The 22,074-nt window shown below is 35.0% G+C and overlaps 2 protein-coding genes and 1 long non-coding RNA gene across 3 annotated transcripts in view; 1 reads left to right on the top strand and 2 right to left on the bottom strand.

Moving 5' to 3' along the window:
- The window catches only part of LOC123880148 (titin homolog), a 45,528-nt gene extending 39,954 nt beyond the window's left edge, over positions 1-5,574 (bottom strand). Inside the window, exon 1 of the mRNA XM_045928095.1 lies at positions 5,421-5,574. Coding sequence (XP_045784051.1) covers positions 5,421-5,536 — 116 coding nt within the window. The 5' untranslated portion in view covers positions 5,537-5,574. The remainder of the gene's footprint in view (positions 1-5,420) is intronic.
- Positions 5,575-9,361: 3,787 nt separating this feature from the next.
- LOC123880175 (mitogen-activated protein kinase kinase kinase 12-like) lies at positions 9,362-16,591 on the bottom strand. Its single transcript, XM_045928147.1, has 7 exons — positions 16,182-16,591; positions 12,832-13,008; positions 12,515-12,716; positions 12,099-12,437; positions 11,422-11,559; positions 11,180-11,341; positions 9,362-11,098 (listed from the first exon to the last, which is right to left on the bottom strand). Exons 1-7 carry the CDS (start codon positions 16,372-16,374, stop codon positions 10,693-10,695), a joined length of 1,617 nt encoding a protein of 538 aa, XP_045784103.1. The 5' UTR covers positions 16,375-16,591; the 3' UTR covers positions 9,362-10,692.
- A 196-nt stretch (positions 16,592-16,787) lies between these two features.
- On the top strand, positions 16,788-18,911 carry LOC123880206. The gene is made up of 2 exons (XR_006799180.1): positions 16,788-17,557; positions 17,907-18,911. It is a non-coding gene; the product is annotated as an uncharacterized LOC123880206 (long non-coding RNA).
- The last annotated feature ends 3,163 nt before the right edge of the window (positions 18,912-22,074 follow it).

Below are 22,074 nucleotides of genomic sequence, written 5' to 3'. Positions count from 1 at the left end.
GCGTAGTACATTGCATGCTTGGCTTCGTTAAGAAATTGCACAAGAATTGCAACACACTTGAAATTAAGCCAAAAATAATGTTATAGTCAAAACTCTTAAACGTAACTATCGATCCATTAAAAATGCACGCATCCCCTGCCTAATAATGCTAAATAGGTACATATAACTACATAGTAAATTACTTCTTTTGTACTTACTTATTTGAGTACGTATCGTAAAAAATAGGACAAAAGAACTCTGGAATATTGTAAATATATTGTAAATATTGTGCACACATTCTTACATTAATAAAATTATAACTTTTCGTGTTTTAAAAAGAGTAACTACCTACTTACTGAGTTTCTTGCCAACCCTTCTAAGTAAAATCTGTTTTCCAAACCGGACCGGTGGTAGAGTTCTAGACGTAACTGTAAGAAACAGTGGTCATATACAACAAGCGCCGAGGGCTCTAAAACAAACAAACTACAAAAAAACCGGCCAAATTCCAATCGGACTCGCGCACAAGGGTTTCGTCTCACAACAACAAATACTGAAAACAACGATATTTAGTACATATTTAAAGTAACTTTAGATAGTTTGTAAACTATGACTAAAACATAATAATGTACGGAAACTTAAAAGACTCCAACGAGGCCCAAGTAGCACCTCTCCGGTTTTTTGGTTTCCAACTACGCACTACAGTAATTCACCTACCGTAGTCACGTTCGTAGCGTGCTCGTAGGCCTTATTAGCGCGACGCAGCTTTCTACGATTTTGTCAGTTAGATCGACTTGTTTTTTATGTTAAAATTCTTTCGAAATCAGTAGGGTTTAACTACTTCCAACTTCCGATAAGACCAGAAGACGGATATAAATAAGGAGTATCTCCGATGTGGAGGTGGACAATGGAACTGTCTGAAGGCAGGATGGTAGATTTGGACTCATTTGCTTTATTTTCTTATGAAATTCTATGAAGTCTTGTGTTTTTAACCCCCGACCCAAAAAGAGGGGTGTTATAAGTTTGACGTGTGTATCTGTGTATCTGTCTGTGGCATCGTAGCGCCTAAACGAATGAACCGATTTTAATTTACTTTTTTTTGTTTGAAAGGTGGCTTGATCGAGAGTATTCTTAGCTATAATCCAAAAAAATTGGTTCAGCCGTTTAAAAGTTATCAGCTATTTTCTAGTTTTCTTGTAGAAAAGAAGGTTAGATAACCCTTAGGTTCATAATATTCAAGTGTCAATTGAAAAATGTCAAGCTGTCAAGATGGACGTTGCCTAGATATACATAATTATTTATTTGAAAATGATTTGTCGGGGGTGTTGAAAATTTTTAATTTACACTTGTACTACGAGTATTTAGAGATTATTCATCAAACACGGTAGACAAATGCAGACCCACCGATCAGTCTCTTAGGTCATAATAACAACATGAACCTAAAGCGTGCCAAGGAATCGTTGTTTACTTTAGATGACGACACAGGTAGTGCAACTTTGTACATGTAGGAATCTGTAGGATAGTAGGTATGGCATCGAAGCGATCAAAATATAATTAGGGATATGATTTATGTATGACATCACACTAATATTATAAAAGCGAAAGTTTGTATGTGTGTGTGTGTGTGTGTTTGTTACTCCTTCACGCAAAAACTACTGGACGGATTTGGCTGAAATTCCGAATGGAGATAGATAATATCCTGGATTAGCACATAGGCTACTTTTTATCCCGGAAAACCAAAGAGTTCCCACGGAATTTCGAAAACCCTAAATCCACGCGGACGAAGTCGCGGGCGTCAGCTAGTAGTTACATAGGATTGTGTATAAAACACTTATTAAGTCAAGGCTGTTATGTCTACTGAAGGTCGATTCCGAAAAACCTGCATCAATCATTATTTAATTTATTAACCCCCGACCCAAAAAGAGGTGTGTTATAAGTTCGACGTGTGTATCTGTGTATCTGTCTGTGGCATCGTAGCTCCTAAACTAATGAACCGATTTTAATTTAGTTTTTTTTGTTTGAAAGGTGGCTTGATCGAGAGTGTTCTTAGCTATAATTCAAGAAAATCGGTTCAGCCGTTTGAAAGTTATCAGCTCATTTCTAGTTACTGTAACCTTCACTTGTCGGGGGTGTTATAAATTTTTAATTTACACTTGTGGTATTCTTGTTGCAACAATGCATTGTAGCCAATACGTCAGAGCGAACGTATCAAAGGTGTTTACGCGCGTGACATTGTAGCTGTCATTCTACTGCAATCGAGCCCCGTTGACGAATTCCTCAATGACAAAGTTGCGTGGAAGCAACCGGCTGAGTTTTCAGCTGCCCACAAGATGGTGTAATTGGGATGATGACTACGTCAAAAATAAATTATTTCTTAGGAATTATTAAATAGTGTTAGTTAGTTAGTTTTCAGTTTGCTAACCATTTATAAACCCCCGACCCAAAAAGAGGGCTGTTATAAGTTTGACGTGTGTATCTGTGTATCTGTCTGTGGCATCGTAGCTCCTAAACGAACGAACCGATTTTAATTTAGTTTGTTTTTGTTTGAAAGGTGGCTTGATCGAGAGTGTTTTAGCTATAATCCAAGAAAATCGGTTCAGCCGTTTGAAAGTTATCAGCTCTTTTCTAGTCACTGTAACCTTCACTTGTCGGTTGTGTTATAATTTTTTAATTTACACTTGTATTCCAATTTATTCTGTTTATTCATCAGTAGCACAACAAAAAGTAGGCAGGTAGTGCAACAATGAGCAGGTTGCAGTGCAACGTTGGCTCTACCTTTTTCCAATAGATATCCATATGCATCTAGTAGGTACTGGTTGCTGATAATGATACTGACGATGAATAAATTACCGTTTAAATTAGACCATTGAGGTAGATATTTTTAAGAAACAATTACCGTCGTACAGTTTTAGAGCCTTACTTTTTTAAACATTACTCTTCATGAAATGTATTATAGATAAACTCGTTATTACCATGAAATATTACATACAGAAAAAAGTGCGCGATTATGCGGTGTTATTACTAAAACTCCTCTGATATTCCTTTTTTACGAATTTGTAATATTGAAACGGATTAGTGCAACAATATAAAAATAATATTAAGTATCCTATTTACCAATACGGGTTTCATAGATGCTTTCATGTACAAAACAATAATACTGAAAATAATATTGAAATTGTATCAATCCTTAGGGGTGACCGGATGAAATCTACCTACTTAATACACGTTTGATCGCCTTGGAATATTTTTGTCTCTACGTCAACAAAATTTTTGGGCCGTACTATTTTATGATTCCGAAGCAATGATTAACAAAATTAAACTTCTTCTGATCAGCCTTAAAATAGGTAGCTACATACTTATTTCAACTCATGCGCATGTTGCGGATCTAGCCAGGTAGCTTTGAAGTAGGTATTAATAACAAAATTTGAATTACATCACTGGGTTCACATAGAGAAGGAAAGTTCAAACCGTTATACTAACTAAGCATACGCATAATACGAGAGCATAATAATCATAAAATTGACAAAAACACTGATGATTGCACTGCACTCTACGTACGGAGTCAAGCTACGAAGCACCCATGGTACACCGAGATACTCTTGGCCGATGAAGAAAGCCAGCCACAAATACCTGCTGTAGATGGAAGAACTCGATCGTCCGAGAGGTTTCCCTGCTGCATCACCCTTGCAACAATTGCTGCCCATGGCGGGAGCTCATCTCGTTTCGAATCGAGTTCGCGATGGCCAGGCGCGTACTGCGCGTACTAAAAGATATTTTTGTAAAAGCGCTGCTAGCGCCGCTGTTTGTTGTTTACTATTCAGTGAAGATTCAAGGCATGTCCGAATCGTGTAATATGTACCTTCCTACCAACCAAGCAATAGTAAATACTACTAACACAACATAAAATACTGTAAAAGTTATACCTATACACAACGATTGTGAAGTTATAAGAATTAATTGAGTAGTCGTGTTCTGGTTCATGAGTTACCTACTTCTCGTTCATGAAAGCTGCTCATTTCAGTGCTTTCCGGCCTACAGATGGCATTAGTAGAGCGGAAAATAGGAGATCGATCCACTGAAACTGTTTCAGGAGGTTTGGACAAGATGGCGCTTTTCCTGATAGGAAATTAATAGACTTGATAACCTCATGTTTATTTTGGTAAGAAAAATATTACTATTCCCAGCTCCGTAAGGTAGGAGTTGAAGTAGGTATTATAGCAGCACCGCATTCTATCATAACAATAATTGTAGAGACAACTCTGTGAGTAATGTTAAACTGTCTGTTTTCTGATTTTTTGGAAAAAAAAACCTGTACTTAAATTACAACTACAACTAAGATAAAGCTATCCCATAAGTTACATACAGGGAGGCAAATCATGGATGATTGGGTCCTTATTTATTTATATTTAGTATGTGCTTTCCATTGTTAAATAAGTAATACTTAAACATGAAATCCTGACTTGGACTAAGTTATTTCTATTCTATCTAGAAATAGTAAATTTCTCAAACAGGGTTCATATGTTTGACAAGACTCCATCCTGAAATTAGGTAAATGCAAAAATATGTCCCGTCTGTCTGTTTGTTACCTTTTCATGTCCCATCCATGTAGCTAACTGATTTTAACGAAAGTACAGAGAGAGCTTACATCCCGAAGATGTGTATTGTATAGCCTAGTTTAAATAAAAGTTCTCACGAGACTTTAAATAAATTAAATGCACGCGGATGAAATCGCGAGCATTCTAATCTACCTGCCTAGTTTAGTCTGTAAATTCTAAACAATTACATAAGTATCTTTTATTACTAAAAAATTCCAATCGAATCATCCACAAACAAGTGTAAATTAAAAATTTATAACACCCCCGACAAGTGAAGGTTACAGTAACTAGAAAAGAGATGATAACTTTCAAACGGCTGAACCGATTTTCTTGGATTATAGCTAAGCTAAGAACACTCTCGATTAAGCCCACCTTTCAAACAAAAAAAAACTAAATTAAAATCGGTTCATTAGTTTAGGAGCTACGATGCCACAGACAGATACACAGATTATTTTTTTATTTTATTTTATTTACACACACGTCAAACTTATAACACCCCTCTTTTTGGGTCGGGGGTTAAAAATGGAGTTGAATGTCTCAGAATTCAGACATCGCTTCCTGGTCTGTATATTTATACATCGACATATGAAAATCAAACAACGCGTACCGGCGCCGCGGTCGCAAGCGCATACGTTTTATTCCAGCACTCTATTTTAATTTTTAGTACAGCTACTATCTAAAATATCGAATAATTAACTAGGTTTTCAGTGAATTTAGAGAAAAGCATAAGCTATCTCGTGAGCAACTCATTTTGAGTGAAAATTGTCTTCGAAACATTAAGTTCCAAATATTTGAACGCACACACCATTATTTATGAGTGGGGGGAGTAAGGCTAGAAATAGAACATACCATTCGAAATGGAAAGGTGGTGAGCCGGAGGGCAGCGGGAGGACGAGGCTGGCGTCGCCGCCCGGGGCCGCTCTGACGACTCGGGGGCCGATGGTGGAAAACGATGGGGGCTCCATGGACTCCAGTCCTCTCAGCCCGCGCGCGTCGCACCGTGTGCGCGCGCACACTCTCGCCGGTTCACTTTCTATAAATAATACGAAAAAATGTACCACGCGCGGAGCGAATTTCGTACGATGCGAAAGTTTCGCTAATATCACTCTTGTAGTGTAACTCTTAAATATTATATTAGGTAATTTCTATTGTACTTTACCCATCACATAGGCATTTCTGAATCCTAGGTAAGTAGGTATTATAGGAAGTTAATATGTAAAATAAAATAAAGTCATGTTATTACCAACAGGTCGTAGCGCATCTATCATCAGTCTAGACATAAGCTGTCCTTTTTTAACCCCCGACCCAAAAAGAGGGGTGTTATAAGTTTGATGTGTGTATCTGTGTATCTATGTATCTGTGTATCTGTCTGTGGCATCGTAGCTTCTAAACGAATGAACCGATTTCAATTTAGTTTTTTTTGTTTGAAAGATGGCTTGATCGAGAGTGTTCTTAGCTATAGTCGAACAAAATCGGTTCAGCTGTTTGAAAGTTATCAGCTCTTTTCTAGTTTTCTTAGAGGTTTTTGTATCGGGGGTTCTTTAAATTTTGAGTTATGTATACTTAGTAAAAACTAAAAAGGGTTGATAATTGGAACATAATTTTATTTGTCATTCATAACTCAATATAGGGTACGGGACCCGGATTCCGTCCAATTAGTAGAGTTGCATAGTTTGACAGGGTGAGAATATAAATGTTCTTGTAAAAACTCAAAACGATAAATTGTTAGAATATATTTCTAATATACTCTATTTTTATAAAATGTGAGATTTAAAACAAAAAGTATCTTGTTTTATTAGCTGGCCGACGCGACGGTAACTAAAACTTCTATATATATAATATATATAGTGCAGATCCTTAAACTCCTCCGTTAATGCAATTCAGATTTGCGTATTCTACTTCAACTTCAGCTGTAACATACTGATAAGATAAGATTATTGACTGATTTCTTCGTATGAGTGAGAGGCGCCATATGCTTGCGAGTGGCAACCGCCACAGCTGAAAATGCTGATTTCACTGGTTACCGTCCACTAAACCCAGATCCCGTCCACCTGTGCACCGGTTACCGTCCACTTATTTGTATGAAGAAATTTACCATGGAAACGTGCAAAATTTTGGACATTATTATGTGAAATAGACAAGGCAACGAATATAGCATAATATGTAGTATTTATTTTAAACCGACTTCAGAAAAAGTAGGAGATTCTCAATTCAATGGGTGTTTTCATTTTTGGCAATGTCACTCCATAGCTCCATCTAATCTTAAACGATTTTCGCTCCCCTGTTTCTCCCAACGTCGTAGCCGGTCCATGCTTTTGTATTTTATCTGGAGCACGTCCTTTCAATCTATCTGGTATGGTATCTAATTCACTTTTGGGTAGATTATATTTTCGAGATACTTTTTAACCCCCGACCCACAAAGAGGGGTGTTATAAGTATGACGTGTGTATCTGTGTATCTGTCTGCGACATCGTAGCTCCTAAACAAATGAACCGATTTTAATCTAGTTTTTTTTTTGTTTGAAAGGTGGCTTGATCGAGTGTTCTTAGCTATAATCGAAGAAAATCGCTTCAGCCGTTTGAAAGTTATCAGCTCTTTTCTAGTTTTCTTATAGAGGTTTTTGTGTCGGGGGTTTTTTAAATTTTGAGTTATTGTATTATCTAAGGGCCGGCGCACATATGGCGGAGCGCAGCGCAGAGCATTTCACAGTCAAAATAAATAGGTTACTTTTCATTTCGTATAGAGCTTTTTAAAGCCTCCTCTGTATATTAGTGCTCTTACCTTCTGAGTTAAGAAGTTCAAGTTATAAGTATGTTCAAGAGTCTAATACTATTAGTCCCTTACAGGGCAATTGTAATTAGTTCAAAATATGAAACTTTCATAATTCGAGCTGATTTTGATCACACGGAATTCTAATTTCTTAATACGCATAGTTTTTTATTCAGGGTTAAATAAAAAATATCAGAAAGCCCTCGGCACGTAAATGTTATCATTAAAACTAACAACTTTTGTTCTACGACTTTTCAAAATTTCGCATTGATTTATTTCATACCAAAAACTGAATAAATTATGTTATTTCTGTAAAGTAATATTACACTGTGAATCCAAACACGTGATCAGGGATCACCATGACGATAGGATAATTGTGGTTCTAATAAGACAGATGTCAAACAATCTGGCGAGACCATGTGTGGTTCGCGCGGCGTTGCCGATGTTTCAGAATAGTTACAAGGAATCTAAGTATAATATTGAATATTTGATATTTTACAAAATGTCGAGTTAAAAAAAGTCCACCCTGTATATGTGTATAACAATCGAATTACCACCATTACAAAATTCCACCCTGTAGCACCCATTAATGTAGCCATATAAATTTTTTTGCAAATCTCTTTATGTACTAGGAACTAACTAGGAACCACCTCTTACATTGTGTCTGGACCCCGTTCCCGACCGGCCCGGACGGTATCTAGATTTCTTAAAGAATTCGTGATCCGGTTCCCGTCCACTTCTTATTTTAGTATTCTAATAATTTTTGTATTAAAACAACTATTTCATTATTATACATTTATTTGATTACAAAAATCAAGAAAGTCAAAAAAAAATCAAGGGTTTTTAGGCCTGCTAAACCATGAAAATACATTACTATAATTTAAATACCTACTTATCATAAATTCTACTACTTTATCCATTAATAATATAATTACTATCACAAACCAAAAACTGCATTATGAAAATGCGAGAACTGTTTACAGTGTACATCTCAGATTCGAAAAAATATTTTGATTACCAGCCAGCTACCCCTAACATGAACACACGATTCAAATTAACAAACAATTTTAAGACTACAATTTCATCAAAAAAATTCGAAAACCGTGAATTTGTGGTAACACTACAAAAAAAAAGATTAAAATGTGTTTCAATTTTCAAAATAAGATAACTATACCAAGTGAGGTTTCACATGAAAGGGCTTTATCTGTAGGTACATTCTAAAACAGATTTTTATTTAATTTGCATAATAGATTTTGATTAATCGTGCTAAATGTCAGAAAAAAACCTGGGTATGGAACCCTCGGTGCGCAAGGGTGACTCGCACTTGACCGGTTTTTTTATTATTTTAACACGTTTCAATTTGATAATCTTGTCTATTAAATAATAATATTAGGTACTATATGGCCAGTTATTTGATTATAGTACCTATCTAGTAATAAAAACATTTTGGAATGCAAAGGTATAAAACTACAAGCTTTTTACTGCAGTCAAAAATTCTATATATATACGTACTCTATTAATATAAAAGTATATTATATAAGCATACATAATTCCAAATATTATCTATGCATTATTTCTAGCATCTTCATTTTATTATATATTAGCCAGATCGTACTTCCAAAATATTCTTAATAATCATAAGACAGTAAATTAAAATACTTTTAAGTTAAACAGTAAAATAATCATTAATCATAATGTAGGCCTGTGAAGCAAATTATACACAAGTTTTACATTGAATCAGATGTTAATATGTTGTGACGTTTCAATATTCGATCTATCTATCAATGATACTTAGTAAGAATGTTATTATTGCATTTAAAAACATAATTACTATAGTATTATATATATATATATATATATAGTATAGTATTTTTGACAAATAACTAACTTTATAGGTAACTTACGTTGTTATATGTGACGTAAATGAATGAAAAAAATGTATTTGTGGTTTTCAGGACTCTAAGACCATTGAATAGAATAGAATAGAATATATTTTTATTCAAATAAACTTTTACAAGTGCTTTTGAATCGTCAAAATAATTTACCACTATTTTTTTCAATCGTAACTTAAGCCCTTGCTTTAAATCTTCCAATACTACTTATGATAACTAGGTAGCTGCAAACATTACCCTTAGATTAACTTGTGACTGTCTCCACAAACTGATACTAGGTGTCTTCAGTTGGGTATTTTCCTACTTTTGAATTTGATAAATATTATTATTTTATTATAAACTAGGATAAAAATAATGACGTACGCTGAAAAAAATATTAAAATCCAACAAAGATTTACAAAGTCACAGGCATTTTAATTTTGGAGTGGGAGGGTCTTCTATCCCTTTGTCGCAAAACGAAAATTTGTATGAAACTGCACGAAGCTACCATGACATTAGCACGGAGTGACGTCAAAATGCTATATCGCTATCTCTGTCTAATCTGAAATATTTAAATGGTTATAACTTTTTTGTTATTTGATCGATTTAATTAGTTTTTTCAGTTTACGTCATTATTTTTATCCTAGTTTATAATAAAGTAATAAAAAATTTGTAATAAAATACTCTATTATTAAGTATGAGCCTGAATTTCGCAAGGTTTTAATTACAGAGCACTATATAATATATACAAGATCCCAACGTCGGACATACTAGTCCCCAGGCATAACACTAGCTTTTGCTACGGTCGAGCCCATTTCTGCTCCTGTAGTTATAAATCTGACGTGTTGCAGCTAAGTATATCCTTTGCTACACTAAACCATACTTTCGACATGCCAGTTAATAGAGCAAATATGGCGAGTCCTTTCTCAGATCGTACGCAATAATTATTATCATTTGACATTATTCCGCTGGAACTACGCACATCAAACCCCACCCGTTGCACTATTGTCGCACCCACTCCTGGCACAAGCTTTACGCTTAATTGGAGGGGAAAGGGGAGTATTAGTTATGACTAGCATGGCTAATATTCTTTTTTTTTTTTTAAAAAACATGTCATCTAGTATCAGTATGTAAAGACCGCCTGATTCTAGTCAAATACACATAGTGAAACTTATAATTCTAATTACATACACACAACAGTAATACAGATCAGGAAATGAGATCCTTTATTGGGGGAGTCAACCAAAGAATAAAATTATAAGAGATCATTAATGTCCTAAAAGTATACTTAAAATTACTAATTTTCCTTTCAAATAATAATTACAAAAAAAGCTTCTAATAAATCTCGTCCAATATACCTACCAAATCATTAATCAAATAGGTAATTAATTGTATTTGTAAAAACATTAAAGAAATTCTCATATATCTTAAATAGATTAATCATAAGTACATTTTTTAAAATTCTCTAATTTCAACTAAACCTAAACATGAGCGAGGTCTGGAATATAGTTATCATTGACGGAAATTTCATTGTTGCATCCGGTATCCTTGACGATTATGTTTCCATTGTCTTCGACAATGGTGTCTTTAAATGTCGTGAGGGTTGTCACATTGTTGTTTTGGATGCTCTCATCGTTGCAGACGCAAGCTACACAATCATCCGATGCCGCGATGGCTGTTTGGGTTTCATTTGGTTTATCTTCATCATTCACTAATAGCTGAGCAGAATTGTTGATACCGTGTTTCTTCTTCCGACGGCGTACAATGTTTTCAGTGACGATAGCCATCGCTCCTTTCACGCCGTCCGAGGATGAAGACGTCTGACGGTGAAAGTGTTTAAAGTTTTTCCGGATTCCACAGCGGCAATTACTCAGAGCCATCTCTTTCCTGTTTATCAAAATGTCATATTTCAATTAAACGTTTAAATACAAAGAAAATATTGTTTTTCACATAAATAAATCTACATACTCAGCAATGATTCGTTCTCGTTGTTCAAGCTGCAAACGTACAGCACATACTTCCATGTAGAGCTCGTTGGCGCGAGTGAGCTGTTGTTCGTACACGTAGCGCACGTCGCGGGCATGATTCAAATCTTCTCGACGCTGTGCAGTTGGTACAGGCTTATCACTCCTAAGCAAAACAATATTTTATTAGAAGCAATCATCTGTGTGACCTGTGCCTAATGTTCGTCGTAGATAGAACAAACATACTTAGCGTAAAGTCTCTCCATGCAGCTATGCGCCTCCTGGCGCCATAGAGCTTGTGTTATATTGAAAGTTTCTTGGTCCAAGGAGCAAAGATCTTCACCTGCCATCTCTAAATGTGCTGCGATGATCTTAAAAGGTGGTCTGTAAATATTAATTTTTAATTTAAGACAACTTGCTCGCTTGCTCCATATTACTTGGCAGTGCAATGACAATGCTACAAAGGATTTGTCGCTTAAGAGCCTGCTTCATCAAAGCGATAACTTGTTGGTGGGTGGAACCTAAAATAGTGCTGTTTCCACAGATGAAGCAAACAATGTTATTTGTGCGTGTCATCTATTCTCTCTGACTGCACCTCAAGAGAGGCCAGGTGAATGAATTTTGCTTGGGATTCAATCCAGTGCCATCACACAAGAAATATTTTCTTTTTAATTTTCATGGCAGTCATTTAAATTTTTTATTATTTTTTGTTATAGTGGTGATGGAAATACACATTCTGTGAAAATTTCAACACCCTACATATTACAGTTAAGCTTACAAGTTACAGAGATACAGCCCGTTGACAGACAAAAGGATAGACAAACGGACAGATGGACAGCGGAGGCTTAGTAATAGGGTGCTGTTGATACATACAACATGAATAGAAAAAGACTTGAGATAACTTGTAAGGTGTGATGTATTACCTGTTGCGAGGTACTCGATTCCAGCATTGATTTAGCAATAGTTGTATGCTACTTGGGCACGTTGATGGCACAGGTAGTGCAATGGTGTCAGTTCCCACTCCCCACATTATAGCATGTGTTTCTAGATTCTTGTATGGGACTTCCTGAGTAAGAAGCTCCCATAGTACCACTCCATAAGACCACACATCAACTCTTTCCGAGCATGGCTCATGGCGGATTACTTCTGGAGCCATCCATGCAACAGTGCCAGTAAAGCTCATAATAGCACTGACATCATTCCATTCTCGACTTGTACCAAAGTCGCTCACTTTGACTACAAGGTTATCAGCAATTAGAACACTGAAAAAAAAACAACATAGTCGTCAGACATAGTATGCCGATTGAAAATAGAAAAACATTGACATAGTGAAACTTACTTAGGGCTTTTAAGATCTCTGTGTATAATCTTATGTGTGTGGAGGTAACTCATGCCTAGAGCAATATCCCTGGCCCAACGAACTATCTGCTTTGGATTGAATGAAACTCCACTATGGATAAAATCGAAGAGAGGTCCATATTGGCAGTACTCCATAACGAGGCAATGAAATTGAGAACCAGTGCAAACACCACGGAATCGAACTGCAAGTACAAATATATAATAATGCAAAAAAAGTACATACTATAAGTAACTACGAAAATCTTGAAGATAATATATTTTGGCAAACACAAATATTTAAAACATTATGTCCCATACCTATGTTTTCATGATTTAATTTCCTGAGGTGATTTATGTTTGGCTCACTTTTATCTCTTAACTTTTTGACAGCTACCATTTCACCTTTGAAGGAACCTCCAAAAACCACGCCTTGAGCTCCAGAGCCCAAATATACCATATCTGTGATAAGTTCAAAGGGAACCTCCCAATCATCTTCTGCAAAGAAACAGAAATCAGAAATTAATAATAATTTAGATTGGCTTGTCATTTGCCAGTTGGCAGTGTCAAAGTTTCGGAATTCGGATATATCTAATATCTGAATTCCGAAACTTTGACACTGCACCGTACCTTACCGGTTATAGTACATAATTTTGATATATGTGTATAAAAACTTAGAAGTGTTCCGAAAATGTAGTAAAACATTAAAATTATATTATTATCAAGCATAGAAGCTTCAATTTAAAAAACCTAAAATATCCTGACAAAAATAAGGTAACTTAGACCATTAGGCAAATAACAATGTTGCTAATATGGCCTTATATAAATGACACTCAAAAACTCAAAACTCAAATCATTTATTTAAAGTATTGTGCTTTTTTTTTTGATGGTCATTGTCTGATGGTCAATACTGTAAGTAATTAATTAACACATTATAGATGGATTGATTAATACTTTGGTTCTTACAGCTCAATTATAATGCAGTTGTAGGGGTAAACCAAGCTAATATCACACTAATAATATTATCACACTAATATTATAAAGGCGAAAGTTTGTGTGTATGTGTGTGTGTGTGTGTGTTAGTTACTCCTTCACGCAAAAACCACTGGACGGATTGGGCTGAAATTTAGAATGGAGATAGATTATACCCTGGATTAGCGGATAGGCTACTTTTATCCCGGAAAATCAAAGAAATCCCACGGATTTTTTAAAAACCTACATCCACGCGAACAAAGTCGCGGGCATCAGCTAGTTATACATAAATACAAAAGCATGTTTGTCTGTTTGTAGTCCTTTTACAGTCCAATACTTTAACCAATTTTGACATTTTTTACATAGATATTATTATATTATTATTAGATACTATTATATTATGTAACTATTATACTATAACTAATATTATAATATAACTAATTAACTATTATATTCTATGGAAGAAAACATACATCCATATTTAAGACTTTATTATGATACAACTTTGGATACAACAGTAAATGAAAAATCAACTGATACACCAGAACTGCCAGAACTAAAAAGTAATAATATAGTTAAACCTTAACCTAAACTTTATGCTATATCACAATAACTTGCAAGCATTTTTTTTATTTAGATACAAGTTAGCCTTTGACTGCAATCACACCTGGTAGTAAGTGATGATGCAGTCTAAGATAGAAGTGGGCTAACCTGAAAACAGTTTTCATTAAACCCACACACCTTTGGTTTCCACACTGCATCATACTGGAACGCGGTACTATCGCTTGGCGGTACTAGTAACTAGCCACGGCCGAAGCCTTGCACCTGTCTGGAGAGAGACTATAAGGTAAGCTACTTTTTTATTCTAAAAAAGCTGTGATGTGTCATACAATTTTTGGAAGCTTAAATCCTTACTGATGCAGTTGCGAGCATCACTTTGTACAACATATATCATGAGAATAGAATAGAATAGATTTTTATTCAACTAGACTTTTACAAGTGCTTTTGAATTGTCAAATAATATTTACCAATGCCGTTCGTACCGAGAAGAACCAGCAAGAAACTCGGCGGTTGCTCTTTTCAATTGTTCAATTGAATGGGCAATCTAACAATTTCTTATGAAAAGTTACAATAAAACTGTATAACATTTTATCTTTATTAAATTAAATAGGGCAAATATGTGCAATAGTAATTTTTATCCATTACCATTTCGCAATGCAAGCTATAATATTGGACACACTTCAAATAATATTTGAATGAAGATTTGAATTGTAAATAATGTATGTACTTATTTAGGAAAATAATGTCACTAGCAGGTTATGTTATATCAAAGCGAAACTATGTGCAAAGCTGTGTGAGCTTTGCAAATAATTTCGCTTTGATTCCTAGTTCATCTTATCTTATTAACTTAGATCTAGGACTTTTAGCTGTCCACTGGCAAAGCCACACAAGCACACGTGAATATAGGTTTCTTAATCCTGCGGGAACTCTTTCATTTTCTGGGACAAAAATTAGCCCATGTGTTATTTTATTTTTAGTTTGGTTAAACATCTTTATTGGTTAATTCTATGGCAAAGAATAAAATGCAGGATAGATTTAAAAACAAAGGCCAACCTTATCACTACAGTGTTCTCTTCCAGGCAATCAATACTTAAGAACCTAAACAACTGTAAGACGGGGAGTCGCAATGCAACTATACATACATAGGTATACTTAAAAATACATAATATACATGCATATTTATAACATAATATCAATAATATATAACATAATTAAATAAATAATACACAGCTGTACATATACTTTAAATGACAGATAATCTAAATTTACAAAAAAATAATACAAAGATAAAAAAAAATTGGGATCGCCTTATTTCAACCAGGAGTGCATTCAACAGCAAGGTTGCTTTTAGTAAATCTGAGTCACTGTGCGTATTATATTTGGTCATTTTAAGCTTAAATTCGCGAGATGAGCGCAGGACGGGATCATGTTCTAGGAACTAAGAAACTTAAACTGATCTTTAAGGTAGGACCAGGAATGAAAAGTTTTGGCAAGATAGAAAGGATATATAGATTACATCGTGTTTTGTCAGGGTATAAGCTATCTTCATTCCAAATTTCAGTCAATCCGCCCTAAAGTTTTTGCATGAGAGAGTAACAAACATATATAAATACAAACATTCGTCTTTATAATATTAGAGTGATAGCGTGATTAGTAAGTATATGTTAGTAAGTGATATGTTAACTTTTTTTTTAAGGTATTAGTCCTCTGTGAGGCAGCAAGGGCAATATTTATATATTCTATCTTAAGTATTTTAATTTATTATTTGATGTATCTAGTATACAAGCCCTAAGTAGACACTTAAGTAAACAACAAAGCAAATAAAAAAATTAAAACAGTCATATTTATATTTAAATTCTAAAAACATAATTTACATGAACATTAATTAAGTCAACAGTGAGCCATCAAAATAATCAATAATGCAGGTTTATGTTGGTAACAGGTACCTAAGCAATGTTTTTGCAATTTGCATGAAAATCAATGACTCCTCCTTCCTACCTTAACAAACATGCGTGGCGCATCGACCTTGAATAATTCGTCTCTGGGCCTGCATCCCTGAACTCTACGTATATTTACGTGAGATCAATAGGTAAGTATGTGTATTATTATCACATCGCAACAAAAGCAATAATTATTACCTTGAGATTCTTCATATTTCCCAGTCTTAAAGAGGGACCAAACAGTCGAAAAACAATCCAAAACACCACTCGTCCAGTATATAGTCCGTTTATCCCTCTCCAACGCAGGGGAGCCGAGAGGTGGGTTATCATCCTTCATTGTGTAGCGAGCAGTAGTAGCACTGAATTCAATATGAGCTAATGGATCCACCATTTTAAATGTGTAAAATAATCAGTGTAAACACTGATATTGAAATTCTTTCTCTATTTAATATGTAGCAGGCACACCACTCTTTATTGGAAAATTGGAACTGGACTTGGATTAATTTAAAGAAAGTAAAACCAAGTAAAACTTCCTCAGCCTAGTTATTTAACTTAACCCACAAAACATGCACAAAGCCACAAATACAGTAGGTAGATAATCTATGCCACAAAAGCAGTAATTTTTTTAACTGGCTTTATGGCTCTGGGCTCTAGCTCTTTATAAAACCCATATATAGAACTTTCTTTATAGAACCAGTAACCATTCACTATGATGTACAGTAAAAACATTATTCTAATGCTGCGTACAGACCGGCCAAACGAATGCCAACGAACGGGTTTCGTTGACCTTCGTTGCTGCAATCTGCAGTGCGATTGTGTAAGGTTTAGACCATCATGATTATTCAAAACGATTGGTCATATGATCGCTAACGTCAATTCGAATTGTGTAAAAATGGCCATCAAATGAAGACCGAAAAGTGACCGGTGGCTTAAAAACGTATCATAGAATTGCGTTTTATTATACCAATAGCATTTTTAAAACTCAATTTTTATGTTGATATGAATTAAGATGTATATAAAAACAATGCAACTTTTTAGGCTAACTTATGATATTTTATCATAAAAATTTACTTTCATAGCTTATAACATTGAATTCTAACGTTATTATCAGTTATGCAAAATCAATAACTAAACGCAAAGAATGAACAATACTCGAGCTTACTGCTTCTCAACAATAGATGGCGTTAGTGGACCTATATTTTCCTATGTTTTTCTATATTGTCTAGGGTTAAATCGATGTCAGTGTCGCTGTAAGTGACAACTGACAAGTTACGAAATAAAAATAACAATACCTAATTACCTAATTATCCAAATAAAATGATTAAAAGCTAGGTATACAAATAACAAAATTCTTTCTGGCGCTCAACTATTAGTATCGACCATTTTTTCGCTTGTCTCCATTCCACTCGTCACTGAAGAAGTCTCTGGTAGACCCTATTGGCATGAGGTTTGCCTTGGCCAGCCAGCACGTCAGCAAGTATAGGAGATGAACCCACAAAGGTCAAAGACGGCACAAGGGTGGAAAGCCGTGAACATTAACAGTGGAGCGTTTGCTATGTGAAATTGACAAGAACGTAAGTTACAACACACTACTTAATAAGTTTTATCACCTATCCGACTGCGGCTAAGCTCAAAGGAGGGTTATGTGTTTGACTTGTATGTACGTCCGTTTCTATGTCCGCTCGTAACTACTCAACGGCTCAACCGATTTTGATAAATGATACGTGACTAGATTCATCTTGATAGTGCAAACTAAAATTCTTAAAAAATAGATATTACCGGTTTTATGAGCTTTAAAGTGAGAGCTGAAAAAAGTTGCAGTAGTTATCGCAGTGTAGATTTCCTCATATTGTTTTACTTACAAATAAGAGATATTGGTACCACTCACATAGAAATAACAATCTTAAATTTTAATAATTCCAGAAACAACCCAAGCACAATAACACAAAGGAGGAGCAGCACCTTGAAATCAATAAAGGTCGAGTGCACCTGCTTGGAAGTGGAGATTGCAGAACAGGCGATGCAGAAATTGCGAAAATATTATCCTTAACCTTAAAACCCTACTTGGTGTAATAAAACACCCCAGAGTGTTAAGTTTTCTCATATTAAGACATTAGCATATAAGAACTAACTAGGTAAATAAATAATTTAATAATTCCTATGTTCATAAGTAATCTTTGATTAAGAGCGATGATAGCCTAGTCCTTAAGACTTCTTCCCCAAGGTTGGGTGTTCGATCCCGGCCTTTTACGGTAGTTATGTGAGTTTTAGGCAATTGAATATATCATTTGCTTTAACGGTGAAGGTAAACAACCTGCATGGCTGAGAGTTCTTTGTATAATGTTCTCAAAGATGTGTAGAGTCTGCAAATCCGCACTTGGCCAGCATGGTGGATTATGGCCTTCTCCTTCTAATAGGAAAGCTGTGCTTGGTAATAAACCGGTCATGGGTTGGTGATGATGAAAATGTAATTTTTTATTATGATGTTTAGGTGAGACATAATGCTAGTTCTTAATACAAAGTTGGCTGCGTATATTTAGCATTTTAGCATATTATAAGTATTTATTAGGTAAAATATTTCAATGTTCCTATGGTCATAAGTAAACAGTAAAATATGTTAAACACAACTAAAGCCAGACTACTAGGTACCTAGTAGTCCCAGTTCAGTTCTCCCAGTGCAGTTCTCACCACCCCTAGGTACCTAGGGGTGGTGAGAACTGCATATAGATAGCATCTGCCTAGTAAGTAGACCATTCCTAATCATCTGTCACTTAGTATATTATAGTATGGCTTTTTAGTTATTAGTGTACACTGTATTTTTATTATTTTGTAATATTGTATAATAATATGTTAAGCCTTTATTCACTGAATTCCATTGAATTAAATTACGTTAATGCTGTGTATATTATAATATATTTGTTGACAGTGGTGTTTTGTTTTTTTTCCCCTCTCCTTTCAGTTTGCCCTTGGGCAACTCCAGGGTTCTCCATATAAGTCTTTCTTTGGCTTTTCTTCTCCATGTATTTCCTGCTTTTTCTCAAATGTCATCCTCATCTTTTTCCCGTTCTTGGGTTTCATCCACTTATTTCTCTTCTCTCGTGCCCTTTAATTACCACTTAGTTTTTTAATGGTGACTGACAAATTCCTTGCTTTTGTCCTGTTTCTAATAGTAGAGAGCCTGATTTTAACTCTTTTTTTTTAATTTTAAGCATACTTCTCTCTATACTATTTTGAATAATCTTAAAGTTTTCTCAGTCAGACCCCATGTCTGTTAGTCATAAGTCAGACATGGAAGGTTGCATACATTGAATGCTTTGGCTTTTTCAGATATGGTATTATCTTTGTTTTTCATAATTTCCTTTAGAGACTAGTATCTTTTCCAGAAATGCAATACGCATTTCCTTCTTTTTACTTCTTTTGATGTTTGATCTGTTGCAGGTGATATTGTTAGTCCTAGATATATGTATTCATCTACATATTCTAGTTCTAGTTTCTAGTATAGTTTTTTTTCTGGGAGTTGGTCATAATCTTGGTTCTGTCTCTATTCATGGATAATGTAGTTGTAATATTGTAGTTAGTAATAAAAATGTTTAATTAAATAAATATGTATAGTAATTTACATACTTTTTATTTTATGAACAGAATTTTCTCCTCTTTCATTTTGATATCCTACTTGATACCATAGCAAAAAATTCTCAGAGACACCCTATATTAGGGTTTTGCACCTCAAAAGGAACTTATAAGGATCACTTTGTTGTCTGTCTGCCTGTCGTGTCTGTCAAGAAAAAGGAACTAAATCTTAGGTATCAAAGGTACTTTCCATTAACCTAGAATCATGAAATTTGGCAGGTAAGTAAGTGTTATAGCACAAGCAAAGGAAAAAATCGGCCAAGTGTGAGTCAGACTCGCGCACCGAGGGTTCCATATAGGTACTTGGGTATTTTATTGACATTTTGCAAGATAAATCAAAAACTACCATGCATAAAAAGTAATAAAAATCTGTTTTAGAATGGTACGTACAGGTAGGTAAACCCTTCCTTAAGATACCCCACTTGGCATAAGTAGTTATCTTACGTTATAGGTAATTTACGTTACGTTTTCCTATAGTAGGTACCTACCTATTGAAATATAGAGCTACCTAGGGAAGACCTATAAATTAAACAAAACTTTCCATATATGAAATGAATAGATTTAATTGAAAAAACATTGTCACTAAATATTTACAAGGTAATTTAAACTATGATGAAACAGAAAACTAACTAAAACAGCAATTAATTAAGTAAATAAAACTCTTAACTAGTTGGCAGTAGTTTAGGCACCATACACCGGGACATACTTGCTTAAATACGTAAACACCTAGGTACATAGACTGCTAAAATCATAACTTCCTGGAATTAGCTTACAAAAGTTAGAAAATTATATTTAAATCAATTTAATACGTACATAAACCACTAAACTATCTAAAATGATCAACGATAATCATGGCTCGCGAGTCGTCGCTATCATTTGACATAAGCGATGGCTCAAAAAAGTTAGACAATTCGAATTAAGCTGTCAAATGGTATCAAATAGTTCACTCATCGTCTAAAATAACCATTATGATCAACCATGATAACCATCCAATCGCTAACCATTTATGAACAACATACACAATTCGAATTTGCCGTTTGACAGCTGAAATCGTACGTTTAAAGCCATCAAATGAATACCATTTTCATCGTCAAGTTTTACACAATCGCACTGCTGGACGGCTTAGCGAATGCCAACGATCGCTCGTTGGCGTGTGCCGGCGATCCGAAGCGTGGCGGTAACATCAAAGAAATCGAGCTATTTGATCGAACTCTGTTTGGACGGTCGCCGAAGGCCAACGAACGAACGCTCAGTTGAAGCAAGAGTGCGTAGCGTGTAGACGTCCAATTTGATAATTACTTGGATATTTCTTATTGTTTATTTTTTCTTGTTCTTGCTATATATCGTGTTAGTATATAAAACTAGCAATTATAATGATGTCGTCGTCGTCCATGATTAAATTGCGAATGAAAGAGAAAAGAACCGGAATCAAGTGCCAACGAACGTTCGTTCGAGCACTAAATGTATTTGGACGTATTAGCGAACTCCAACGAGCGTGCGGAAGCCAACGCTAGCGAACGATAAATATCCATCGTAGGGCGTTCGTTGGGCCGGTCTGTACGCAGCTTAAGTCGTGAATCGGCCTACCGAATAAATGAATTATTACAGTGCGACAAGGATCTTTTGGCGCGTGACCAAAATCGGAACCAACGTGTCCTGTCCAGAGACGTGCTACCTAAACATGATTGTGCACTTCAGCTTTAATTCCCTGCAAAAATAAATTCTATTGCATTAGCTTAAAGTCCAATTTCTAATACAATTATGCTAAGCGGAAAAACGAGCCGAGCGAGAGGTCTATAAATTGGAGTGTGTCACTGTCTAATGGATTGCAAGCATAAAAAAATAATTTCTATGGTACGAATTATGATGTAGCTCACAAAGTTCTTATTCATTGTTTATTTAATTTCAAACAACAAGATTACTTTCTTTTGTTTTCGCAGTAATTTTCATACTGTTATCTTTATTTTATAATGTCATTAAAATATCATTTAGTTTAAAAAGTATTATAAATATTTTTTTAAATTAATAGGATGACAACACTTGGTGTCAAGCAAAACAATATGGCAAACATTCTGTACTATTCTGTACAGAAGTAGTAAGGTAACCATAATTTGATAGTTTAATGGAAGTGTTTTTTTCTGTTTATCGATAGATTTCTCAAAAATGAAGACTTAAGGCAAAAATGGATCGCTGTCGTTCCAGGAAATATCACCAAATATTAGGCAGTTTGCGGAATGCATTTTAAAGCGGAAGATTTTGCTACGGCTTCGTGTGCACTGAATTTTTTTTAAAAAGAAACGCTGTACCATCAATTTTCCCAAAAGTATGCCTTGCTTACGAACTTCCTAAAACTGTTTAGGACCTAAACACATGCACCAGATTATACAAAATAATTTTACTTACCTATATTATAGGTACCCATACTTAACATGACTGGTACTTTTTCGCAGAACAAAAAAAA

Source organism: Maniola jurtina, chromosome Z (assembly GCF_905333055.1).
Source record: "Maniola jurtina chromosome Z, ilManJurt1.1, whole genome shotgun sequence".
Lineage (NCBI taxonomy): Eukaryota > Metazoa > Arthropoda > Insecta > Lepidoptera > Nymphalidae > Maniola > Maniola jurtina.
The sequence above is the reverse complement of the archived record's forward strand: the minus strand, read 5'-3'. Positions and strand labels throughout refer to the sequence as shown.